The sequence below is a fragment of the Symsagittifera roscoffensis genome, chromosome 5 (genome assembly GCF_963678635.1).
Source record: "Symsagittifera roscoffensis chromosome 5, txSymRosc1.1, whole genome shotgun sequence".
NCBI classification, from domain to species: domain Eukaryota; kingdom Metazoa; phylum Xenacoelomorpha; order Acoela; family Convolutidae; genus Symsagittifera; species Symsagittifera roscoffensis.
The window spans coordinates 17,723,410-17,745,200 of record NC_087066.1 but is presented as its reverse complement, the minus strand read 5'-3'; the positions used below and the strand labels follow the sequence as shown (position 1 = coordinate 17,745,200).

The 21,791-nt window shown below is 37.6% G+C and overlaps 4 protein-coding genes across 5 annotated transcripts in view; all 4 read left to right on the top strand.

Moving 5' to 3' along the window:
- The window catches only part of LOC134845460 (uncharacterized), a 68,714-nt gene extending 51,558 nt beyond the window's left edge, over positions 1-17,156 (top strand). The window contains exons 2-3 of the mRNA XM_063862350.1: positions 10,226-10,487; positions 16,809-17,156. Coding sequence (XP_063718420.1) covers positions 10,278-10,487; positions 16,809-17,051 — 453 coding nt within the window. The 5' untranslated portion in view covers positions 10,226-10,277 and the 3' untranslated portion in view covers positions 17,052-17,156. The remainder of the gene's footprint in view (positions 1-10,225; positions 10,488-16,808) is intronic.
- LOC134847025 (14-3-3 protein beta/alpha-A-like) lies at positions 939-2,016 on the top strand. The gene has a single exon (XM_063864511.1). It carries the CDS (start codon positions 978-980, stop codon positions 1,734-1,736), a length of 759 nt encoding a protein of 252 aa, XP_063720581.1. The 5' UTR covers positions 939-977; the 3' UTR covers positions 1,737-2,016.
- Positions 11,767-15,990, top strand: LOC134845458 (methionine synthase-like). The gene has a single exon (XM_063862347.1). The coding sequence runs from the start codon at positions 12,117-12,119 to the stop codon at positions 15,915-15,917; it is 3,801 nt and encodes a 1,266-aa protein (XP_063718417.1). The 5' UTR covers positions 11,767-12,116; the 3' UTR covers positions 15,918-15,990.
- Positions 17,157-17,311: 155 nt separating the features above from the next.
- LOC134845459 (uncharacterized) lies at positions 17,312-20,573 on the top strand. Of its 2 annotated transcripts, none has more exons than XM_063862349.1 (3): positions 17,312-17,582; positions 17,670-17,839; positions 20,434-20,573. In XM_063862349.1, exons 1-3 carry the CDS (start codon positions 17,393-17,395, stop codon positions 20,533-20,535), a joined length of 462 nt encoding a protein of 153 aa, XP_063718419.1. In that variant the 5' UTR covers positions 17,312-17,392; the 3' UTR covers positions 20,536-20,573. The 2 variants fall into 2 exon arrangements, with proteins under 2 accessions (XP_063718419.1, XP_063718418.1); XM_063862348.1 differs by having other exon boundaries at positions 17,655-17,839.
- Positions 20,574-21,791: the final 1,218 nt, after the last annotated feature.

The window sequence follows — 21,791 nt, the reverse complement described above, 5'->3', positions numbered from 1 at the left end:
TAGTTTACACAGTCCCTTCACATATAACAGTCTCTGGGGGACCAAGCCTCCGCTCCCGTGATTTTCTTGAGACAACACTCTTATCTCCTATATTTCGTGTCCCGGGAGGGTTCCGTGGTATTTCTCTTCCCCCCACTGAAGCCTCCGTCTCCACAAATATCCGTCACTAAGGTCCTTATCGTGTGTTATTGCCACGATAAGAGGCTCCGTAATTTTCTCTTCTCGGATACAACCGTTCGTCACAAAATATGGCGTCGTTCTGATTTTTCTCTATTTTATTCAAAATGGCCGTCTTTTTTCTATTTCTCAGAAATGTTCTCCTTCAAATCGAAATTTTAAAAATAAAAATTCCAGAACATTCTGACCCTCCGTCGCAACACTTTTCTGTTCGTAAGGCCTTTAGTCACTTTTTTTTCCGTCGCGGGAAGGTTATACTGTGTCATCCGGCGGAATGGCACACTTATTAACGAGCACCCAAAGGTTGGCTACTTTCGTTTCAGTCTGACTTTGCTAGTCTATGTCATAGTAGTATTCGCTCTAGAAAAAACAGAAAGTAGCCATCCAGATTCAGAAATTTTTATCTCGTGTCGAGTTGCGTGTTCTTATTGAAGAAACGTAACCCGTATCGATTTTAATTGAAAAGGACTTAAACACTTGTCATCTTCTTTTATCATTATCACTTCCATATCTAGAAAATTCCAAGGATTTTGACTGGAATACATGATGAAGAGACTCATGACTGTAACCTCGGTTACTATGATACTTTTGACCTTCTGATTACCTTTAAAAAAAGAGAGAAAAAAAGATTTAAAAAAAAGAAAAATAGAAAAAAAACATAGCTCTGTGTTGAACTTTGTTTTTGCTAGCTTCAAATTAATTCAACTAGACAGGACGCGCGAAAAATGCTATTCATGGGTTTATCTGTACCTCATTTTTTTAGAATCTTTGCTCGTTCGTAACATCTTAACATTCTCATTATGTCTCGCGAAGAACTTGTCCAGAAAGCGAAGATCGCCGAGCAGGCCGAGAGATACGATGACATGGCAGAATCTATGAAGAAGGTGACTGAGCTGCTAGGTGAGAGTGAGCTTCTTTCTACTGACGAGAGGAATCTTTTGTCAGTTGCTTACAAGAATGTTGTTGGTTCTCGAAGGGCGTCATGGAGGGTTATCAGCAGCATTGAACAAAAGCACACCGCTGATCAGAAAAAAACGGACCTAGCCAAGGAATACCGAGAAAAAATTGAGGGTGAGCTGAAGGATATCTGCAACGAAGTTCTTGGCTTGCTTGATAAGTTCCTCATTCCCAACTCTGAGACCGAGCAGAAGAAAAATGAGGACTCGAAGGGTACAGAGAGCTTGGTGTTCTACCTTAAGATGAAGGGTGACTACTACCGATACTTGGCTGAGGTCAAGAGCGAGGATGCCGAATCTACTACTACTCCCGCCAGAAAGGCATATGAGAAGGCTACTGAAGCTGCAAACACTTTGCCCTCAACTCACCCAATCCGCCTGGGTTTGGCACTGAACTTCTCAGTCTTCTACTACGAAATCCTGAATGAGCCCAAAGAGGCCTGCGAATTGGCAAAGAAAGCATTCGACGAATCTATTGCTGAACTCGACACCTTGAAGGAAGACAGTTACAAGGACTCGACACTCATCATGCAGTTGTTGCGAGACAACTTGACTCTGTGGACTTCCGACAACGCTCAGGACGAGCAGGAGGAAAACCAGTAAAATGCAAATGGCGCTAATCTAGTGCTTGTCAAAGAACTCATTACAACACCTTGGAAGCACTTGGTAGCAAAATTACCACCAAGAATTTTTTTGATACGACAACCGCCTGCATGCATGAAACACCTAATAATGATTTCAATTCCTGACGACTCCGAGACTTGCAACAACTGACTCTGGTACTGAATTAAATCGAATGTAACCTATTTATGCGCGCATCAATTGACTATTGTAAACCAACTATGCGTAACTGTTAAATGATAATACAATCTGTGAGTGTCGATATCATTTTAGATAACTAGTCCTTCATCGCACGCAATTTTTTCTGAATCAGGTATTTTTTGGAAAATAATGAAGATAGTGGACAGATACTGTCAATGTATTGGCTGTGAATTGTACTGCCAATAGCTCTCAAACTTCTGTAGCTTGATGAACAGCTGGTCTCAATGCAGTCTTTGGTGACCTTTGACCAATGTATCAGGTTTTTTGAGAGTACGTTGTTTTTCACCAAAATTTTGTGTCTAAAGTTTTTTCTCAGTTAGAGGAAGTTCGAACGTTCTAGAGTTTTAGGGTCCAATCACTTTGTTATTACTCTTGTGACGCATCTCCTGGACTCATTCATCTTGTCCACTCTGTTGGAAAAATTGCAGCAGGCATATTTCTAGTATGTTAGCATTTCAAATATCCGTCTTATTCAGAAATATGCTTTTTATAGTTGGTTGTAATTTTACCAAGTCGATTGGTTTAAAATTTATGTTTTTGTATTTTTAGCTCAATAGGTTGAGCTATTTTGTATTGTCTTAGTCGCCGCATATTTTGCCGTTTGATGGACCAAGCCAGTTTTTGTGTTTCTGATTTGGGGGGACTTACTATTTGTTTTAAATTAGTTTGCAATTTTTTCGACTTGAAGGGTTTCTGCTCAGGTATTTTCAGATTTGTTACCCGTTGGTAAGTTTTCTTCCGATGCCGAAGGGTATTTTCCTTTTTTGTCGGCATGTTTTTTTTCACTTATTTTCATTAATTTTGAGAGATATAGCTGTATGTATTATTATAGAGTTTCGGGCATGTTTTCTGGGTATGAGTTTCGGTATTATTTTTTGCTGATGCTTTTTGAACTCTAGGGTTAGCGATTCAGCTCTCGGTTTAGTTTCCCGAATTGTGTTTACCACCTTCTATTTAGTACATATATGGTACTTGTGGATACGTATATTTTTTCCAATAAGAGTTTCACGAAAAATTTGGGTTGATTTTCAGCGCATTGGCTGTCGGCTTTAATTCTGTTGGCTTATTTACCTTAAAAAAATTTTTTTTCGAATGCTCAAAATCAACCTGATTTGGACCTTTTGAAAAAACTTTATTAAGGTTGTAATAAAATTTTTCGATTTTTAAATTTTGCTAAGCTCATCAAGCAACGCTTCGGTATAAACTATTGTTCTCAGCATCACCAGGTGTAAGTAGGAATCTGAAGTACCTCAAGCACATTTTCTTCCACGCACTCTTAGATTGTGATTCGTTTTCCAAAAAAAAATATCACAAAGTATCGCGCGAAAAATTGTCTAATTTCCTTGCTATTTCGACTGATTTAATGCTATTGGTTCAGATTTTTTTGCTGCTTGCAATTTTTATTGTAATTGCTTTTAAGGTTTTGATTTACTTCTGTGCCGTTTGTTATATTACGAGCCTGGAAGTAGCATATTCTCATTTTTTTTTTGCTTTATTCTGTTCAAATATTTTTTATGCTCAACTCTGGATCGCGCAAAGTGCTAAAAATCTTAATTACACCAGCAAAGTTTGTGTTATAGTATGAACTCTCTATTTTTCTAACCTAAATTGCAAATATTATTGCGATGCGAATATTGTTGCGACAAAATGTGTTGATTTTGAATGTGCTCGTTTTGATCAATAACCAGCTATTAAGTACAGCCAATGCTAAGGATATTAATACAGAGTATTATATTACAAATAGCAATTTAGCTTCAAGGTATCATGGATCTGTAGCGTAGCGGTAGGGAAGGAGACCAGCAACAAAATAAAAAGGATTAAACCTGGGCAGGGTCGGATGTTTTTACACAAGCATAGCTTGTGTTATAGTGTGAACTTCCTTTTTTCCAACCTAAGCCGCAAACTTTGGTGCGATGCAATTGTTGCGAGTAAATGTTTTCACTTTGAAAGTTTTCATTTTGATCCAGCTACTAAGTACAGCCAATGCTAAGGATATTAGAACAGACTTCTATGTTATAAATAGCACTTTAGCTTCAAGACATCTTGGATCTGTAGCGTAGAGGTAGGGACGGAGACCAGCAGCAAAATAAGAGGTTTGGAACCTGGGCAGGGTCGGATGTTTTAATGAACTTATTCGTATACTAGTTAAAATTCGTCCGCTCTATAAACTGAGGCATGTTAGTTGGTAAATTTCTTTTTTTAATTGACTGGTACTGTTAATGCGTCATAACTGGCGTGCGTCACTGAGCAATTATGTAGACTCATAAGTGGCGTGCGTCACCGAAGAAATTTTGCAGACTCAAAATTTTACTCATTCAGTTTTTCCCAGTAGCGTTATCGGTCATGTTTTTGCTTGTGTATGCGAAGTGCAACTTCGCCTCTGTGTAGAATTTATTTTTCAAGTTTTCCAAGACACTAATTTTTTTCGGCTTTTTTTTCGGCTTGAAAGGTTTGCCCTTTAGTTTATTGGCTTAATGGCCACATGATGTGTCTATCGATGAGCGAAAAAAGTATGCGTGCGTGTGTGTTTTGAGGGTGCGGGTTTTTTTTATAAGTCTTTAGTTTCATTGAATTTTTTCGGCTTAGAGAGTTTCCGCTAAGGTGTTTTTGGCTTTGTTACCACTTGGTAAGTTTTGTTCTTGATTGAATGCTAATTTCACAATCTATCGTCTTGGAATGTTTTTTCTAAAAGTTGTTTTGTCATCTTGGCAGGAATGTTTTTTTGTATATCATCTTGGCAGGAATAGTTTTTTTTAACGCTTTTGAATTTTTTCAATGTTTTTTTGGCTTCGTGGTTTTTTTGTTTTGTATCGCAAGTGATGCGAAGCCCAGCTTCGCATCACTGTGAAAAGTTGATCAAAGTAGTGTTGCGTTTGTTTTAGGTTTTTGCTAGCAATGACTTCCACTTGAGAAACAATTGATTGTTTCTTTTGTTGCGGGTTTTCAAAGTTTATTTATAGCTATGCTTTTGCAGCCTGAGGTATGGGGTTCGCGTCCCTATCTGATTTTTGTCATTCGCGTATGTTTTTGAAATTGAGTTTTTTATGCGAAAAATTGCATTGAAGGCCTTGGTGGTCTTTTGTGTTTTGTCGGCCTACTTGTTGCGTCAAAAATGTTCTTGCGCCGAAAAGTATTTTTCTTGACTTGCAAGTTTCGTTGATTTCAGACCAGTTTTTCTCGACATTGAGCGAACTTTTTTGAATGTTTTAAGAATCAAAATCACGACCAATAGTTCTTAAATTGAACCCTTGACCCCCCTAAAAGTTTTCCTTGATGTATTCAAAGTTGGCTGGAAGAACATCTTTTAAGAAAGAACGTAATCCATAGTTCTTTCCCTTTCTCCGAGAACGATAACCAAAGTTTGGAAAGTTTAATCAAGGTAATCGGATTTTGTTCGGCTTCGTGGTTTTCGTTTCAAATTTTTTCAACTTAGTGTCAGCTTGTTTTTTGCCAAAGTTTGGGCTTAAACAACCATGGCAGTTTTTGCAAAATAATTATATCAATCAACAATCATCAAAATTGTCGCAGAGAAATGGCGCATTTTTCAGGTCTGGTTGCAATGGCCTAAATTTTATTATCATGATTTCAAATTTGTTTTTTCAAAGTGTACTGTGCGTTCAAGTTTTGATTTAAGTTGTGTTTTGTAGACATTGCAGGCGATTCATTGTAGGTTTGAAGGTAAACCGAAAACAGAATGGAAGTTTTTCTGATTTTTTTTAAATATCTATTTTTTCGGCTTAGGTACTGGCCTCGTTTCGAGCTGTCAATGTATGTATGTGTTAGCAGATTCCTTGAGGTTCAGAAAATTATAAACAAAGTCAGACGGTTGCTGTGCAAGCAGCACATAGTGTAATGATTTGAGAATAAAACAAAAGTAGATGAAAATTTTTTGCTGAAATTTGTCCATTTCCATTTTTCTATGAAACACCATATTTAAATTATTTGAAAAACTAGTGCAATATTTGAAGCACCAGTGCATTATTTGAAACACTAGTACAGTATCTTTCCCAGAGCGATCGGCCAAAATAAATTAGCAAGAAAAAATCACGTGTTAGTGTAAAAAGTTTTTCAAAGTAGTGCTTTGTTCAATTTTTTACGTGTTTCATGCCAGATAAGCAGCAGTTTATATTGCATCTCGAAATTTATTCCAACCTCGACACTTGTTCAGACTTTCATATAGGTCGTGATGTATTTTTTTTAACGAAAATCTTAAAAATTGTCCATGCTCAGAAGGCAAACTCCGCTATTGAACACCTAAAGTGTAAAGTTAACGAAAAACGTGATTGACTTCTAGTTTCGAAAGTAAAACCATTATCGAACGCCAAAAGTGTTGTAAAGGGCAAGAAAACGTGATTGATTTCTAGTTTTGATTTACCAGCAAAATAAGAGGTTTGTTTACCTAGTGATTTGGTTTTCTCAAAATTGAGATTTTTTCAAAAAACAAATAACTGTTTTTTTCTTTACTTGCGTTTATTGGCGCTTTTCTAACTATTTGTTTGCTCTGTTTTTAACATGGGCAATCTCGACATCTTTTTCTCTTATTGAACCACATTCGAGGAAATTTTTATGAAATTGTTCGATATTTTTTTGCGTTTTTTTTTCCGTCTCAGTGGCTTTCGTCCTTTTTTTTCCTTCAGCTAACTGCCGTTTTATTTTTTTGAATCTGCTTGAACTAGGTTGAAACCCGGCAGTCCGCGATCGTTTTAATGAAGTTTAATTTCTTGCAATGCTGATTTTCGTATCCCATCGAATTTTAAAATGCTCCTTTTTGCAGTTGTCTGTGTTCGTCAAGTTTAATATTAGTCTGTTAACATGTTACTCTGTCAATGTCTTCCTCATCCTGTCACAAAAAAACGGCTTATGTATCATCGTTTTGTTTTTTGTCACGATAGCTTGAATTTTGCTCCTTTGATCCTGTTAGCTCCTTTTACTTCGAATCGAGAAATTTCTATCTCGAAAACATGTTTTACTGCTAATAATTTAAAAAACTAGCTAAAAAAGGTTTTCCTTTGTGAGTTTTGTCATTTTTGAACAAAGATCAGATTTTATGTTCTTCTCACTATAATTTTGTGTCTATTTAAGTGGTAGCGCCTAGTCTTTACAGTTTTTAGTCTTCGTGTTTTTGCATAATAAATTTGTTTTGACCATTTGAAAAATGGGGAGGATTTTTGTATTCGGTTCTTGTTCTAGTCTTTTTTCTTTTTGTTTTCCGCGCTAAATCAGGTACCACAAATAATTATCAGAACGGGTCGAGTGACATATCATATTAAAGCTCTTTCAATCGTGATTCGAACGACAAAAATTTTTTTCCGAGTGTTGAGAAATACAGGTTTGAAGTTTTTGATTTTTGTCTAATTTCGAACTAATATGGTGTGAGCGTGTAGGTTTACAATAGCTTATTTAAGCTGACTTTAAGCCGTGAAAACTCATTTGTAGTCAAATAAACGTAAATTTTGAAGTAAACTGTTTTACAAATGGCCTTTTTACTATGACTGTCAAATATGCCTCAGTTCTTTTTTTCGTTCAGAACTTTTTAACACACTATGCGGAAAAAAACGACACTGATTTGAAAAAAAAAAGTTTTTGCATTTTTTAAGACTGTGGTCGGAACATTCTGTGCTAGTTGCACGGAAACCGGCTATCCTTGCTATTATCTGTGTGAGACAGACACGCCAAAAAAAACAAATCGATCAGTTAATTTTTGTTCCGATTGTTTGAAAAATAGGGAGGAACTTGTAATTCGAGTGTTGTAGTTTTTTTCTTTTCGTTTTCCACACAAATGCAGGCACCAAAATAATTGTTGGACGGGGTTGAGTGATATATCTTACTAAAGCCCTTTCAGTCGTGATTTTAACCACATTAAAAAACTTCCAAAACATTTTTCCGACTGTCAAGAAAAACCGGTTTGAATTTTTTGATTTTTTATTTTAATTTTAGCGAATAATGCAAGCGAGCAGGCTCATAAAAGCTGAATTATGCCTTATTTAAGACCTTAAAACTTAATTTTAAGCAAGTAAAACTAGTTCTGAGTTTTTTTAGTCTCTTTTTGGGAACTAAAATATTCAAAAATGTTCCGCAATTTTTTATAGTTTTTGTAGTCATTTTTCTACAAAATTGTTGTCCATTTTGCCTATTTTACTATGACTGTCTAAGATGCCTAAATCATATTTTTACGTCAGATATTTTTATCACACCAAGTAGAAGCAACTACACTAATTTGGAAAGAAAAACTTTCTAAACCGTAGTTTTCTAATGACAATGGTCGGAACATTCTGTGCTACTTGCACAGTAAACGGCTATCCTTGTTTTTTGGATCAATTTTTGTTTTGTTTTTGTTCAATTTGTTTTTTTTATCAATATTTTATTCAATTTTTGAGTTTTTTAGCATATACCAGTGTGGAAAGTTGTGGTTTTTCCTCTTATCATGATCCTGCTATATAAACTATTTAATACGACAAAAAAGGCCTCCACGATTTTTTTTCGGCTTTGAGCAAGAAATTTTGGGACAAGTGACAAGTCGATTTGGCTTTTGAGCTTTTCAATGGGAGTATTTCAATTAATAAAGTAGCTTTTCCCAGGAACTTTATTCCAATATCACCGAGTTATTGATCCGATCACTGAAAGTGGGAAAGATCTTTGTCTTCGGTTGTGCTTTAGTTTTTTTTCTACACAGACTCGAGTACCGCAAATAATTATCGGAATGGTTCGAATGATGTATCATTTTAAAGCCCTCTCATTCGTAATTCAAACAATCTTAAAATTATTTCTCGAAAAATACTCATTTTCGAGAAACGACGTTTGGAAATTTTTGCTAATAAATCGAGCGAGCAGGCTTACATAATGGCGATACATTTTTTGAAAATCGACTTTTCTCTCTTATTTAACGCTATGCATGTTAGTCTTGAAGTTTTTCTCTTAAAGCTGTTGTGTAATAGTGGTTTGGCTTATATGTTTTTCGATTTCAGTCTTAGGGTAATGCGAATTGCACCAATTTGTAAGTTAGAACTAATTGTTGAAATTAAATAGTTCGGAAATTTTTTAAGGGTGAATCAAAACCTATGAAATTTTTGAAAAAGCTGTCATTTATAATTGAGTTGACGTTGACCCATAAATTTTAATCTTTATAGAAGAGATGTAGAAAATGAAAATTCTTTTTAAAAATCTAAGAGATGCTTGATTTTCTTGTTTCCCGCTATTTTCTTGATATTTTATCATGCATTCGCGGCGCGGACTGAAGCTGTAGCTGATAAAACTTGATCCCGTGTCACTTCACGACAGACATTTTTAAAACTTGTGATGGGTTCGGTAGTGATCCGGGGTTTTCGCGATGAATTGAAGCGCAACCATAAACTCTGAACCAGTAGCCAGGCGATTCAGGTCAAGACTTTGGGCGGGCCAAAGAATTTAAAAAGGACGACTGAAAATGCGGTCACAAAAAACCGTCGGTAGATGCTGCAATGCTGCTGGGGTAGTATGGCACCTTGCGCTGTCTTGTTGAAACCGAAGTCTCCTGATATCTCGGCGGTGTTACACGCGGGTGTATACTTGGTCTCTGGGCATCCTAAGATACACGATCTGGTTGACCCCTATTTGGTCTTCCGTTCTCATTTCTGAACCAGAAGGGGCCTATGATTTCGCCTTGATTTCATAGTGTGCTGAAACTCTGAGAATTCATAGTGTGTTGAAACTCTCAATGCGAAACTTAGGACCACCAATTCTGTTGGTTACCTGTCCCTAAAATCCGTCCTGTCTCGGAAACGTTCCTATTCGCGTCGAAAATCTGTTAGAGTAAACTTGCCTTTTTGCCTCACTAGTATGGCATTTTTTTTCGAGAACAATTCTTTGGCACACTGGCAAATAAGAAATGGGCGCTGTCCATTTTTGATTTTGATTTTTGCGAGAAAGCGCGTAAATTGAAGAATTTAGCACAAATAGTTCACAAAAATATGATTGAAAAGCAAGAAAATGGCTCAAAACACTTTATGGGTTTGTTTAATGAAAGTTTTGATTAACGAATTATCAAAAATCCACGTGTCAGCTTAGAACTGACAGCCTTTTCGAAAGTGTCATAGGTTTTGGATCACCCTGTATTTCCCCTTTTCGGAAAAGGAGAGATTCATTAAAAGGCTCAAAACTTCATATGCTTAGCCGTTGATTTATTTCTTTGCAGGGGGAGATTCGTTTCTAGGTACCATAGGGGGGATAGTTAAAGAAATCCATTTGTTCTAGAATTTTTCAAATTTCTAGTTGATTATGGTGTATTCTTTCAGGTAGTTCTGATAGGTGAATTAATGAGATAGACCTTCACGGCCCTTAGTACTGATGTCGTCAGCTTCGAAGCAGGAAATGCCTCCGGTTGGCGGCTACCCGGTGTTCCGCTGGTCTCGCAACCTGGGCAAGTGGGCCAAAGCAGGGTGGGGCTGGAAGGCGCTGGCAGTGACGGTGGGGTTGACTGCCTGGGGCAACTACCATCTAATGAGACAGTTCCAGATGTACAAGGAGTATCAGCGGGAGGAATTCGAAGTTCATCATGTTAGTCAAATAAAGCATAATACTTCATCTTTCTTCAAAAAAAGCATAATATTTCATAAATGTTCATTCCAATAAGATAAATTTGATATTCATTTTTTCTCTTCGAATGAACCCGGTTTTGTTCCAATCAAGAGCTCGCGCTTTTGATGTTAATTCGCTGAATTTACAAATCAGCTAATTTATTCGGCAATGTGCACTCTCGAAAGGAACCATTGAACTTCTACTGCTCCAACTAAGAATCCAAGAATGTCAAGGACAGATGAATGTTACGTCTTTTAAATGAATAATGTGCCCGTGTCGCTTTAGAAATTACTGTTGCCTTATTCTTTCTGTCTACAAGGTAATGAAAAATGACAATTGTAGTCTAAATTTTCGAGAACAATCGGGCGTTTTTTGTTTTTCTATCGCAGTGCGTTTCCATCTTGCAATTAAAAATTTCCCCATTCTTCGAATTTAACTTAAGTAATCTGTATTCAGCTTCTTTGCAACAATTCGGCGACTAAATATTCACTGACTTGTACGTGGTTTTAATGACCAGGAATTGAGTCACTTCTTTGTAGCGATAGGACGGTAAACAGGAAGCAGTTTTTCTATTTCGGGGATTTCTGATTGCAGTTGCATTAGTACCTGTTTCATGACTTCCCCAAAATTCAAGTCATTTTATGTGAACTTCTGAACCTAGTTAACCTTCATCAAACTCAGTAAAGAAGCAACCCTAATTAGTACTAGTGTAATAGTTAAGCCTGAAAACATTTAGCCCTTATAACTAATCTCCGAATTTGCAATTGACAAAGGGCGACCTTAAGTTTTCGTCGAGATTGTTAAAGTTCGTTTCACCTTCAGACGTGAACTGATTATCACCACTTCACTGGGTTCATCAAAAGCTTACTTTTGTAGCCAATCGGTCAACTCACGGATGAATGCCTAGAAATATTTAGTATCCAAATTAGAACTAGCTCTCTAAATGGCGCCAGTCATCAATGTTGGCTTACTTTAATCCGAACTCCCCTCTGATAAAAGTATGTTTGATTTTAATATTTTACATGATGTACTAGTTTTAAATGTAATTTTGTTGGTAAATATTGATTTGATTGATTAAAATTAATCCCAGTGGTGATTCTGATATATGTGAACGTGTATCGTGAAAATGTCGTTCACCCTTGAGTATACATATGCACGCAGCGTCACTCTGTAGCAAATACGGGGAAATATGGTCTCTAATTCGTTCACATTTAATGGCACTTTCCACTGTTAGGGGCCATTAAATATTTAGTCTAACCCAATCTAATATTGGCGGTACAAACCACAAGGACAATTGTAACTTGAGTGGAAAAACAAGAACAGCAATACTATCAGCATTCGCTTTCTTCATATCACTATATCAGTTTGGCCCTTAATACCAAGTCACACTACACTTGCTGATAATACCACCACCGAAAATTCTGTTTTGCGTTTACATGTTCTCTTCATAAACAAAGTGTAATAAATCATAATCAGAAACACTTTTGATTTTTTTAGATCAAATAATTGTTCGTATCTGACTTGGCTTCAGGCTGTAATCAAACTCTATCGTTCATTACTCTATAATGCTGGGTTAAAGTTGTCTAACTGAAAACAAAAAAGGAAATCATGTCACCTCGAGAGTGTGTTGCCACGAATGGCTACACTAATGGAAATTCGACTGGAAATATTTTCGACGTTCTCGAACGTACGATGCGTGAACGTGTCATGGTTTGCGATGGTGCTATGGGAACTATGATTCAAAAACACATCTTGGAAGAAAATGATTTCAGAGGCACGCAGTTTGCCAAGCACGAAAAACCCCTGAAAGGGAATAACGATATTCTGACAATGACTCGACCTGACATCATTTATGATATCCATCGTCAATACTTCGAAGCAGGTGCTGACATGGTGTCAACAAATACCTTCAGCGGCACTTGGGTTGCTCAGGCTGATTATGGACTGGAACACGTGGTTTATGACATGAATAGAGCCGCTGCAGAGTTAGCATGCAAAGCGAAAAATGACATAACAGCAATTGATGGGCAACCAAGATTTGTTTGTGGCGCTTTGGGACCCACTAACAGAACGCTATCAATTTCACCCTCGGTTGAGAAGCCCGAGCTCAGAAACATTACCTTTGATGAGTTAGTCGACGCCTATGGAGAACAAGCGAGAGGTTTATTAGACGGAGGGGCGGATATTTTGATGGTCGAGACAATTTTTGACACTGCAAATGCAAGAGCAGCTTTGTATGCAATTCAGAATCTCTTTTTCGAAGAGTACGAACCGGTTCCAATCTTCATAAGCGGAACTATTGTCGACAGGAGTGGCAGGACGCTTTCCGGTCAAACTGGAGAAGCTTTTCTGATCAGTGTTGTACATTCTAATCCAATGTGTGTTGGTCTAAATTGCGCTTTGGGAGCTACTGAAATGAGACCTTTTATTGAAGCTATCGGCAAAAATACATCAAAGTTTGTGATCTGTTATCCAAATGCTGGTCTACCAAACGCAATGGGAGGGTATGATGAAACGCCGGAAATATTCGCGAAGCATGCTTATTCATTTGCTAAAGATGGTTTGGTGAACATCATTGGAGGTTGTTGTGGATCAACGCCGGATCATATCAGAGCGGTCGTAGAAGCGGTACGCCCTATCAAACCTCGAGTTCCACCGCCTCCTAGAACCGATTCTAACATGCTGTTGTCGGGCTTAGAGCCGAGAGCAATCGGACCGGAAAGTATGTTTGTGAACATTGGCGAAAGGTGTAACGTTGCGGGTTCAAGAAAGTTTGCAAAATTGATAGTCGATGATAATTACGAGGAAGCACTAACGATAGCAAAAGTTCAAGTGGAGAACGGAGCCCAAGTATTAGATATAAACATGGACGAAGGAATGTTGGATGGAATTGCTGCAATGCAGAAGTTCTGCAACCTGATCGCTTCAGAACCGGAGATATCAAAAGTGCCTCTTTGTATTGACTCATCGAAATTCGAAGTGGTGGAAGCAGGTTTGAAATGTACACAAGGTAAATGTATTGTAAATAGTATTTCTTTGAAAGTCGGCGAGGAATTGTTTGTGAAACAGGCGAGAATCATCAAGAACCACGGGGCCGCTGTTGTCGTCATGGCTTTCGACGAAGACGGTCAAGCGGCCGATCGAGACAGAAAAGTTGAAATATGTGCTCGATCATACAAAATCCTAACGGAGAGACTGGGATTCGATCCTCGAGACATAATTTTTGATCCGAATATTCTCACAATAGCGACTGGGATGGAAGAACATAATAACTACGCTGTCGATTTTATCGAGGCTTGTCAGATTATCAAAGCAACGTTGCCGCATTGTAAAATCAGCGGAGGGTTGTCAAATCTCTCGTTTTCGTTTCGAGGCATGGAAAGAATCAGAGAAGCTATGCACAGTGTGTTTTTGTTCTATGCTATCAAAGCGGGAATGGATATGGGAATTGTTAATGCTGGTAACTTGCCTGTTTATGATGACATCGACAAAGATTTGCTGAAATTAGCCGAAAATGTGATTTTGAATAAAGATCCAGAGGGAACTGAGAAGTTGCTGGATTTTGCCAGGTTGTATGGAAAAAGCGGAAAGAAAGACGAAGTTGCGGATGTATGGAGGTCGGAAACAGTGGAGCATCGTTTGGAGTATGCGCTTGTAAAAGGAATTGACAAGTTCGTTACCGAGGACACTGAAGAAGCAAGACAGTGTAATGAAAAGTACCCTAGACCTCTGAATATAATTGAGGGTCCCCTCATGAACGGAATGAGCACGGTTGGAGAACTGTTTGGAGCTGGCAAAATGTTTTTGCCCCAGGTCATTAAAAGTGCGAGGGTCATGAAGAAAGCAGTGGCTCATTTGATTCCATTTATGGAAGCGGAAAAAGAAGCGAGGCGTTTGGCAGGAGCTGTGGGCTCTGAAAATGAAGCTTCAAATGCGGGAACCTTTGTCATTGCAACTGTGAAGGGAGACGTACATGATATTGGTAAGAATATCGTAGCCGTTGTTCTTGGTTGTAATAATTACAACGTCATTGACCTTGGCGTCATGTGCTCGTGTGAAAAGATTCTTCAGAGCGCAATTGAAAATAAAGCTGATGTTGTGGGTCTCTCGGGTTTAATCACGCCTTCGTTAGACGAAATGATTCACGTTGCTAAAGAAATGGAAAGGAACGGAATCAAAGTACCGCTGCTGATCGGAGGAGCTACAACGTCAAAAAAACATACGGCAGTTAAAATTGACCCTGCGTATTCACAGCCCGTTATTCATGTATTGGATGCCTCGAAATCGGTCGTTGTTTGTTCAAGTCTGTTGAGTGATAAACAACGAGAAGATTTTGTAGAAGACATTGTCGAGGAGTATGAGGAAATCCGAGATGAATATTACGAGACCCTTCGCGACCGAAAATACCTTACGATATCAGCGGCAAGATCAAAAGCTCCCGCGATTGACTGGGCAGCTGAGCCGCCAGTTTGCGCTCCCTCTTTTTTGGGCACGAGGGCGCTAAACGACATTCCAGTAGAAACGGTGATTCCGTACATTGACTGGAAGCCTTTTTTCGATATCTGGCAGCTGCGTGGAAAATATCCAAACCGTCATTACCCCAAAATTTTTGACGATAAAGAAGTTGGAGAAGAGGCGAAAAGGATTTACAAAGACGGAAGAAATATGCTGAACAAGATTGTTGCTAAAAACTGGCTCAAGCTAAGAGGAATTGTCGGTTTCTATCCTGCAAATAAAAGCTCGAGCTGCGAAGACGATATAACGTTATTTTCCAACGAAAGTAGATCAGAAGAACTCTGCACATTATATGGTTTGAGGCAGCAAGGCGAAAAACCAAGTGCCTCGGATAATTACTATTGCCTCTCAGATTTTGTCGCTCCCAAAGGACTGAAAGATTACGTGGGTTTCATGGCCGTATCAGCAGGCGAGGGTGCCGAGGAAATTTCAGAAAATTTTAAAAACGACGGTGATGACTACAGTTCAATCATGATCAAAATTATTGCAGATCGTCTTGCGGAAGCGTTCGCTGAGTACCTACATGTTAGAGTGAGGAGAGATTTCTGGGGATACTCTCTGGATGAAAACTTGGCATGCGAAGATTTGTTGAAGGTCAAGTACTCTGGAATCAGACCAGCCCCTGGATACCCGACACAACCGGACCACACAGAGAAAATAACGATGTGGAGGGTAATGCAAGTTGAGGAAAAGACAGGAATCACTTTGACGGAATCCCTGGCTATGAATCCCGCAGCTTCTGTTTGCGCGCTCATTTTGGCACACCCTCAAAGCGAGTATTTTTCAGTTGGAAAAATTGCCAAAGATCAAACCGAGGATTATGCAGCGAGGAAAAACATGAAAACAGAAGAGGTGGAGCGATGGTTAAGGTCAAACTTGTCATATGATTGCTAACAAGAAACGGGTTTATTTTATAAATTTTTTGTATCAAATATTCTATTTCTTTCAATTAATACATTCTGCTCTTTGTCATTTTTTGTTCAAGCATGTGTGTGTAGCGTGTTAAAAAAGATTTTGAAAATTTTTAGGTCGCTTCATGAAATGCATAAGTGGTCTGATCATATTATTTAGAAAGATGTACTGGTTAACAATTTTGTCGCGAGGAAAAGTCTCCAAAATTTGTTTCATAACAATTTTTTGCCAAATGATGCCGCAACTTTTTAGCTAGATACTATTTAAGGAAGTCGTGGGAACAAAATCTAGTTTTTGAACAATTATTTGTTGAAAAATTTTTTACCTCGTTTTCCTACCTAAGTTTTGAAACCGAACATTATCTTAAAGGTAAAAGAGTTTAAAGGTAAAAGAGTTTAAAAAGAGTTCTTCAGAAAGTTTATTTTTGTTCCGACCACTTTAGGAAGGTTTTTTGTCCGAAGAATTTTCACTGCTTCATAAACAGCTCATAGGTGGTCAAATGTGGTATCATATTAACCCTTGTATTCGTGTTTCGGATGACAAAAAAAAATCAAAGCAATTGTGTCGAAAACCATTGGTCTTACCAAATTCAGAAAATATGATTACACTGAACTAAGTGTTGATTTTTACCTAATTCTTGTGTTGTTGCTTAATTTAACAGCCGATAAAAAAAATTCAACGACATTTTTTGAAATACTTTGTGGTCCGAAGATTCTGGGCTAATTGCGCAGCAATCAGCTATCTTTTTTTTCATATGATTTTAGTAGGTTTGAATCTTGGTTTTCAATCGGGTAAATGTGAATAATCACAGAAACCTTAAGTGGCGAACAAGTACAGTAGAAATCAACATTCAGAAGGGTGTTTGTACTTCAGGCGGTTCACGCGCTGCTCATGGCCGAGAACGGCAGACGACAACTGAGGGACATGCGAGAGGCGAGAGAAGTGGAGGCTGACTTGATGAAAGACGACCCCAGCTGGGTGGTGGGGGAGTCGCACTACTTCAGCCGAAGGTGGCCCCACAACCTCATGGGGGCAGTGAACACGCAAGAAGTGAGACCATTCGAGTCGCGAGGCTCATTGGCCAATGAAGTCAAATCGTACATCTTCAATGTGTAGAAGTTGCGAGTCATTGAATAATGTTTAAACTGAGTCTGTTTTTAAGCACTTGATAACGAAATGCATTGTCATAATTAGATTTGTACAAATAAAAGTTTACAGGAATTATCTGTTTTGATTAGATCTAGTCCAAAAGTAGTTATGAACGAAATATTTGCCCAGTTTTTTTAAAAGAAATCGCAGCCAAATTTCAAATGTTTGAGCGATTCTTCGCATATGATTCTTCAAGCTCCTGATTATATTCACTGGTTTTGATTTGTAGTAACTTTTCAGTAACTGCCGCTTATTCTACGGCACCTACTATTCAAGCATTTTAAGTTCATAAATTAAATCTAGTCAAAATGCCGAAAGAATGTTTCGATGGAATAAGTGATGCCACCTCTGATGAAAACAATCAAGACAACAGTGCGATTAATAGCAATAGGATTCAAGAAATTGACCAATTTTATGCAAACATTGACAGCAAGCTTCGAAAATCTATCCAAGAACTGGCTCAGGCTGTTAGAAGCGATTCGAAGTCTTTCAAATTGAGTAAGATTTCATGTTTTATTTCAAGTAAAAATAACTCAAGGACTTTTTTGTTGTGATTATTTTAACGTGTAGATGTAACTTGCTCAGGGTATTTCAAAAAGACGCTTGAGACAGTTTTCAACTCGATTAATGACAAAATGCAGGCTGATGTGAAGTATGCTGAAGCTTTATTGTCGGATACAGATTATGTGGCCTATTCTGAGCAGTTCACAGTGCTAATGGGCCATGGAAGGGTCAAGGAGAAGCAAACGTACGCGGTTAGTAGTAACAGAACCCATTTATAGTCAAAACTAAATGCGATTTCAATCCCACATTCTACACCACCATGTGCCGCAGGAGAGTTGTAAATTTTTCAAGGACAAAGAATTTTACAAAATCACAAAAAAATAAAAGGGTGTCTAAAAAGCGCAGTTTTTGAGTTCGAGCTCAGCGGTGCCTTGCGGTCGTCGGAACAATAGTTCAAGATCCGCGGTCTCAACCAGTAAGGCGTATAATTGAAGCTTAGATGATCCGAGCTTCAAACACGCGAGACTTGGGTTGCCTGCTTTCGATTCGATGGGGTTGTCTGCTTTTGCGAATCCGGAGTATCTACTATTTTTCAATCTTTTACATTTACTATTCACGTAAAAATTTTCTGAAACTGACATAAATACTCGGTAGCTTTTTAAGTATGACACCAGCTGAAGTGGTTTCATAATTTGGTTTGGAGGTAACTAATATGACTGAGACGGCAAAGATCCTGTGTTGGAGTCTGACTAGGACCTGTTTTTTTTTTTTCAAACAGGAAATATTCCGTTTCAAAAAAATTGTCGGCTTATTACTTGTCTTCTTATGTTTTGTCGGCTTAGTTGCCATGTAGACATTTTTTTATGTACACAGTTTTCATATCAGTTGCTTTTTACCCTTGCGATAAGCAATGGTATTGCAATCGGGTACTAGACTTTTTACTTTGTTCACAGGACTAATTTCCTTGAAGGCCGCATGAGTCCCAAGGACGCATAAGTTTTCATGCCACATGAAAATCCCTACAAGCACAAAATATATCTCTAGTGGTAAATTAGTTGCTAGGATGCTTCATGGAAATGAGTCCAGATGAAAAGGTCATTTACCACTTGAGATATATTTTGTGCTTGTTGGGATTTTCAATATCTGTCCTGTTGGAAAAAAATTTTGTTAAAATTTCATGTTTTTTGTTCTTTTCCTTTTTTTCGTTTTAATAAAATTCGGCCTATTTACACTAGCGTCATCTTAATCATTGTTACGACTGAAAGTAATAATATTTGCTGCATCGAATTCGCTGCATTGAATTGGCAAGAGATATTTTGTTGCACCTTTGAAATTCAGTTGCACCTTTGAATTGGCAAGAAGATATTTTGTTGCACCTTTGTTCAGCTTATTGATATTATGTGCTTTGACGTACGAAGTTATAAATTTACTCAGTTGATGCATTTTTAATTCATCAAGTGAACCGAAGGCAGCTTTTTGTTTCAAACAACATAACAAGACTGCTCGTATCAGGGCGAAGCCCTGATTGTTCCGACTGCATTTTAAGGTCCATAGAGAAACAAATTATATGTAATAAAATGAAATGAATTTTTCTTATAAAAATTGAGATTTTTGTGAAAATCATCACCCCACACGCCATATGAAGTACAAAGTGATAGGTTTCGCTCCCATTAACAAATCAATTTGACAACTAAGCTTCTTTTAACCAATTTGGAACGATTTCTAAGACGGATTAAATCTCCGCTTACGCGTTAAGAGCGCTTAATTTATCTCGCGTTAATTGTCCCGAATTGGCAATCTTTAAACCCCTATCACTTTGCGAAAAATGATCACAGGTAAAATATCTTTTCAATTTTAAACTTAAGACAACAATACCTTTCGAATGATTCTAAAAAATTCAGTCAAAAGTGGCTAGTTAAAAAGTCGAAATTTGTCTGAAGAAAAAAAACCCACCCCGAGCACATATTCCGCTAATTTCGTTACGCAAGTCGGAACACTACTAAAATCTCGATTTCCGAAATTTTCTTACTCAATATATCTCGTAATTTTTTTGAAATGCTTAATTTATCCATAATGTGGCTTTATCATTTGCGATTTTTTTACATGCTAAATTTTATTTTTTTTTGTGTTTGATGCTACTTTTGCTGCATCGAATTAGCAATTTATTAGCATATGTAGCTGCATTATTGGTGGATAGTTTTTGGGGATTTTAAGCATCCGTGGCTGAATGGTTAGTGCGTGAGACTCAAATTTGCTAGGTCGCAGATTTTTGCTAATTCGAGTTTTTGCTAAGCCTCGAGTTTTTGCAAAATCGAGGCGTATTTATTTTTTTCTTTTGTCACTTGATAGCTGCTTTTTGGTCGTGTTCTCGCAAGTGTTTGCGAAGCACAGCTTCACCTCTGTGTAAAAACTCTGTTTCAGAAATTTTATCTCGTAATAAACACGTTAAAATTCTGAAATGATTCAGTCCAAGTCTAGTCTCAAATAGAAATGCAAATGCAAATGTTTTTCTCAAAAATCATATTTTACTTGAATGATTACCAAAACGTCTTTGAGATTCTGAATTCGTGGTATAGAGTCGAACCCGGTCATAGTATCCTCTCACATTAGATTTTTTGAATTAACAATTCAGCAGTGTCAACTGTTTGTTCCCAGTATATCATTTTCGCGATTGCAAACGAGGGGAGTATTAGTGTTATCTGCAAAAAGTTGAAAAATTGTCTACATTAGTAAAAAAATTGTTACATTCAAAATTTATGTATCAAGATTTCTTGACTTAAAATTGTTATTATGACTCATTAAGCACTTACAGTTAATAAAGATCTTCTCTTTGTTATTTTTACAGGAGTGGAAAGATCAGTTCGACGGGATGATCCAAGAAATAGAATCGATGCAGAAGACTCTCACGGCACAAATAACACAGATGACCAAGTTTCTCGAACAGTAAAAAATTATTCATCTATCGATGAGTTGAGAGAGATCAAAATCATATTGTTTTGTTCTTCAGTTCATACTTTTAATTGTTGTTTTTGAGTAAACGTTTTGTCTCGACTCCTTGATAAACAGTTTGTCAAGAGGCAGTTTGTTTCCGCTGTTTTGTAATCATCAATCAGAGCTTAGGCAAAGATTCCCAATAAGAAACTTAGCGTAGCTAATATTTTACGAAAAAAGTTTATCATGTTAATTTTTCTTAAGCATAGGGATAATCAGTACTCATAAAATTGAAAAAAGTCTAATTTTTGTACGATAACTTGAATCGTGTAGATTGCACAATAATTGGAAAATTGGCTCTTGCAGAAAATACATAACTGGATATCAGTGTTGTATATATTGAAGCTCTGTTATTCTTGAGGGGAATTGAATTCAGGGGCATATCTAGAATTTTTCGAGGGAGGGGGGTTTCAAAAAATGTCCCTCCCAAAGCACTAAAAAGACTCTGTTTTGGCCGAGATATCTGCGCCGCAGTCTAAATTTTGAAAAAACATGGCCTTAAAAAGCATTTTTAGGCACGTTTTGAATATTTTGGCAGTCAAAATTTTGAAAAAACAGGCCTTAAATAGCATTTTAGGCACTTTTTGAAAATGTTGGCCAAAAACAGAGTTATTTGCGTTATTTCGGCTCGCGCTCCCCCTCAAAATTAGTAGGCGCCTTTAGAAATTTTTTAGGGTCCGTCGCCAAAAATGAATATCTCTAGATAGTACAAAGGGGGGACCTTTTGGGTCGGCAGGGGGTCAAATCTCTGAGGGAGGGGGCGTCTTTCCTCTCCCCCCTCCCATAAATCCGCCCATGTTCTTATAGCTTTTTTCAGTCCCCTCCCCGTCAATCACAAATTAAAATGTTTCGTTAGCTCCTCGTTTTTCTCATTTTGTGCAAACATGTCTATGGTCAACAATTTTTGTTCTACATGCTGATTGCAGAGCATCTTGATATTTCTGTTAGGTTTTTTTGTTACCTTTGGGATGTTTCCATGCTTTGCATTCTGAATGTGAGTCTGGGCTGACATCCAAAAAAAAATTATTGAGAAAGCCACAGATTAGTCTTGAGAGCGACCAATCTGGCCGAGAACTCAAACAATAATTCAGAACGCAAGATGCATAAATGGGCGGTCAACTAATTGTTTTCTGTTACGAATTACTTTTCCCTGGCTCAAATATTGCATATGGCAGTTGCCTTGTATGACTTAAGCATTAAAATGTGGCATCA

Bases quoted from the DNA above. Each gene is read 5' to 3' on its own strand.
- LOC134847025 (XM_063864511.1), top strand. From the start codon at position 978: ATGTCTCGCGAAGAACTTGTCCAGAAAGCGAAGATCGCCGAGCAGGCC.
- LOC134845458 (XM_063862347.1), top strand. From the start codon at position 12,117: ATGTCACCTCGAGAGTGTGTTGCCACGAATGGCTACACTAATGGAAAT.
- LOC134845459 (XM_063862348.1), top strand. From the start codon at position 17,393: ATGCCGAAAGAATGTTTCGATGGAATAAGTGATGCCACCTCTGATGAA. The intron at 17,583-17,654 runs GTAAGATTTCAT...TTTAACGTGTAG, and splicing joins TTCGAAGTCTTTCAAATTGA to ATGTAACTTGCTCAGGGTAT. The intron at 17,840-20,433 runs GTTAGTAGTAAC...TTATTTTTACAG, and splicing joins AGGAGAAGCAAACGTACGCG to GAGTGGAAAGATCAGTTCGA.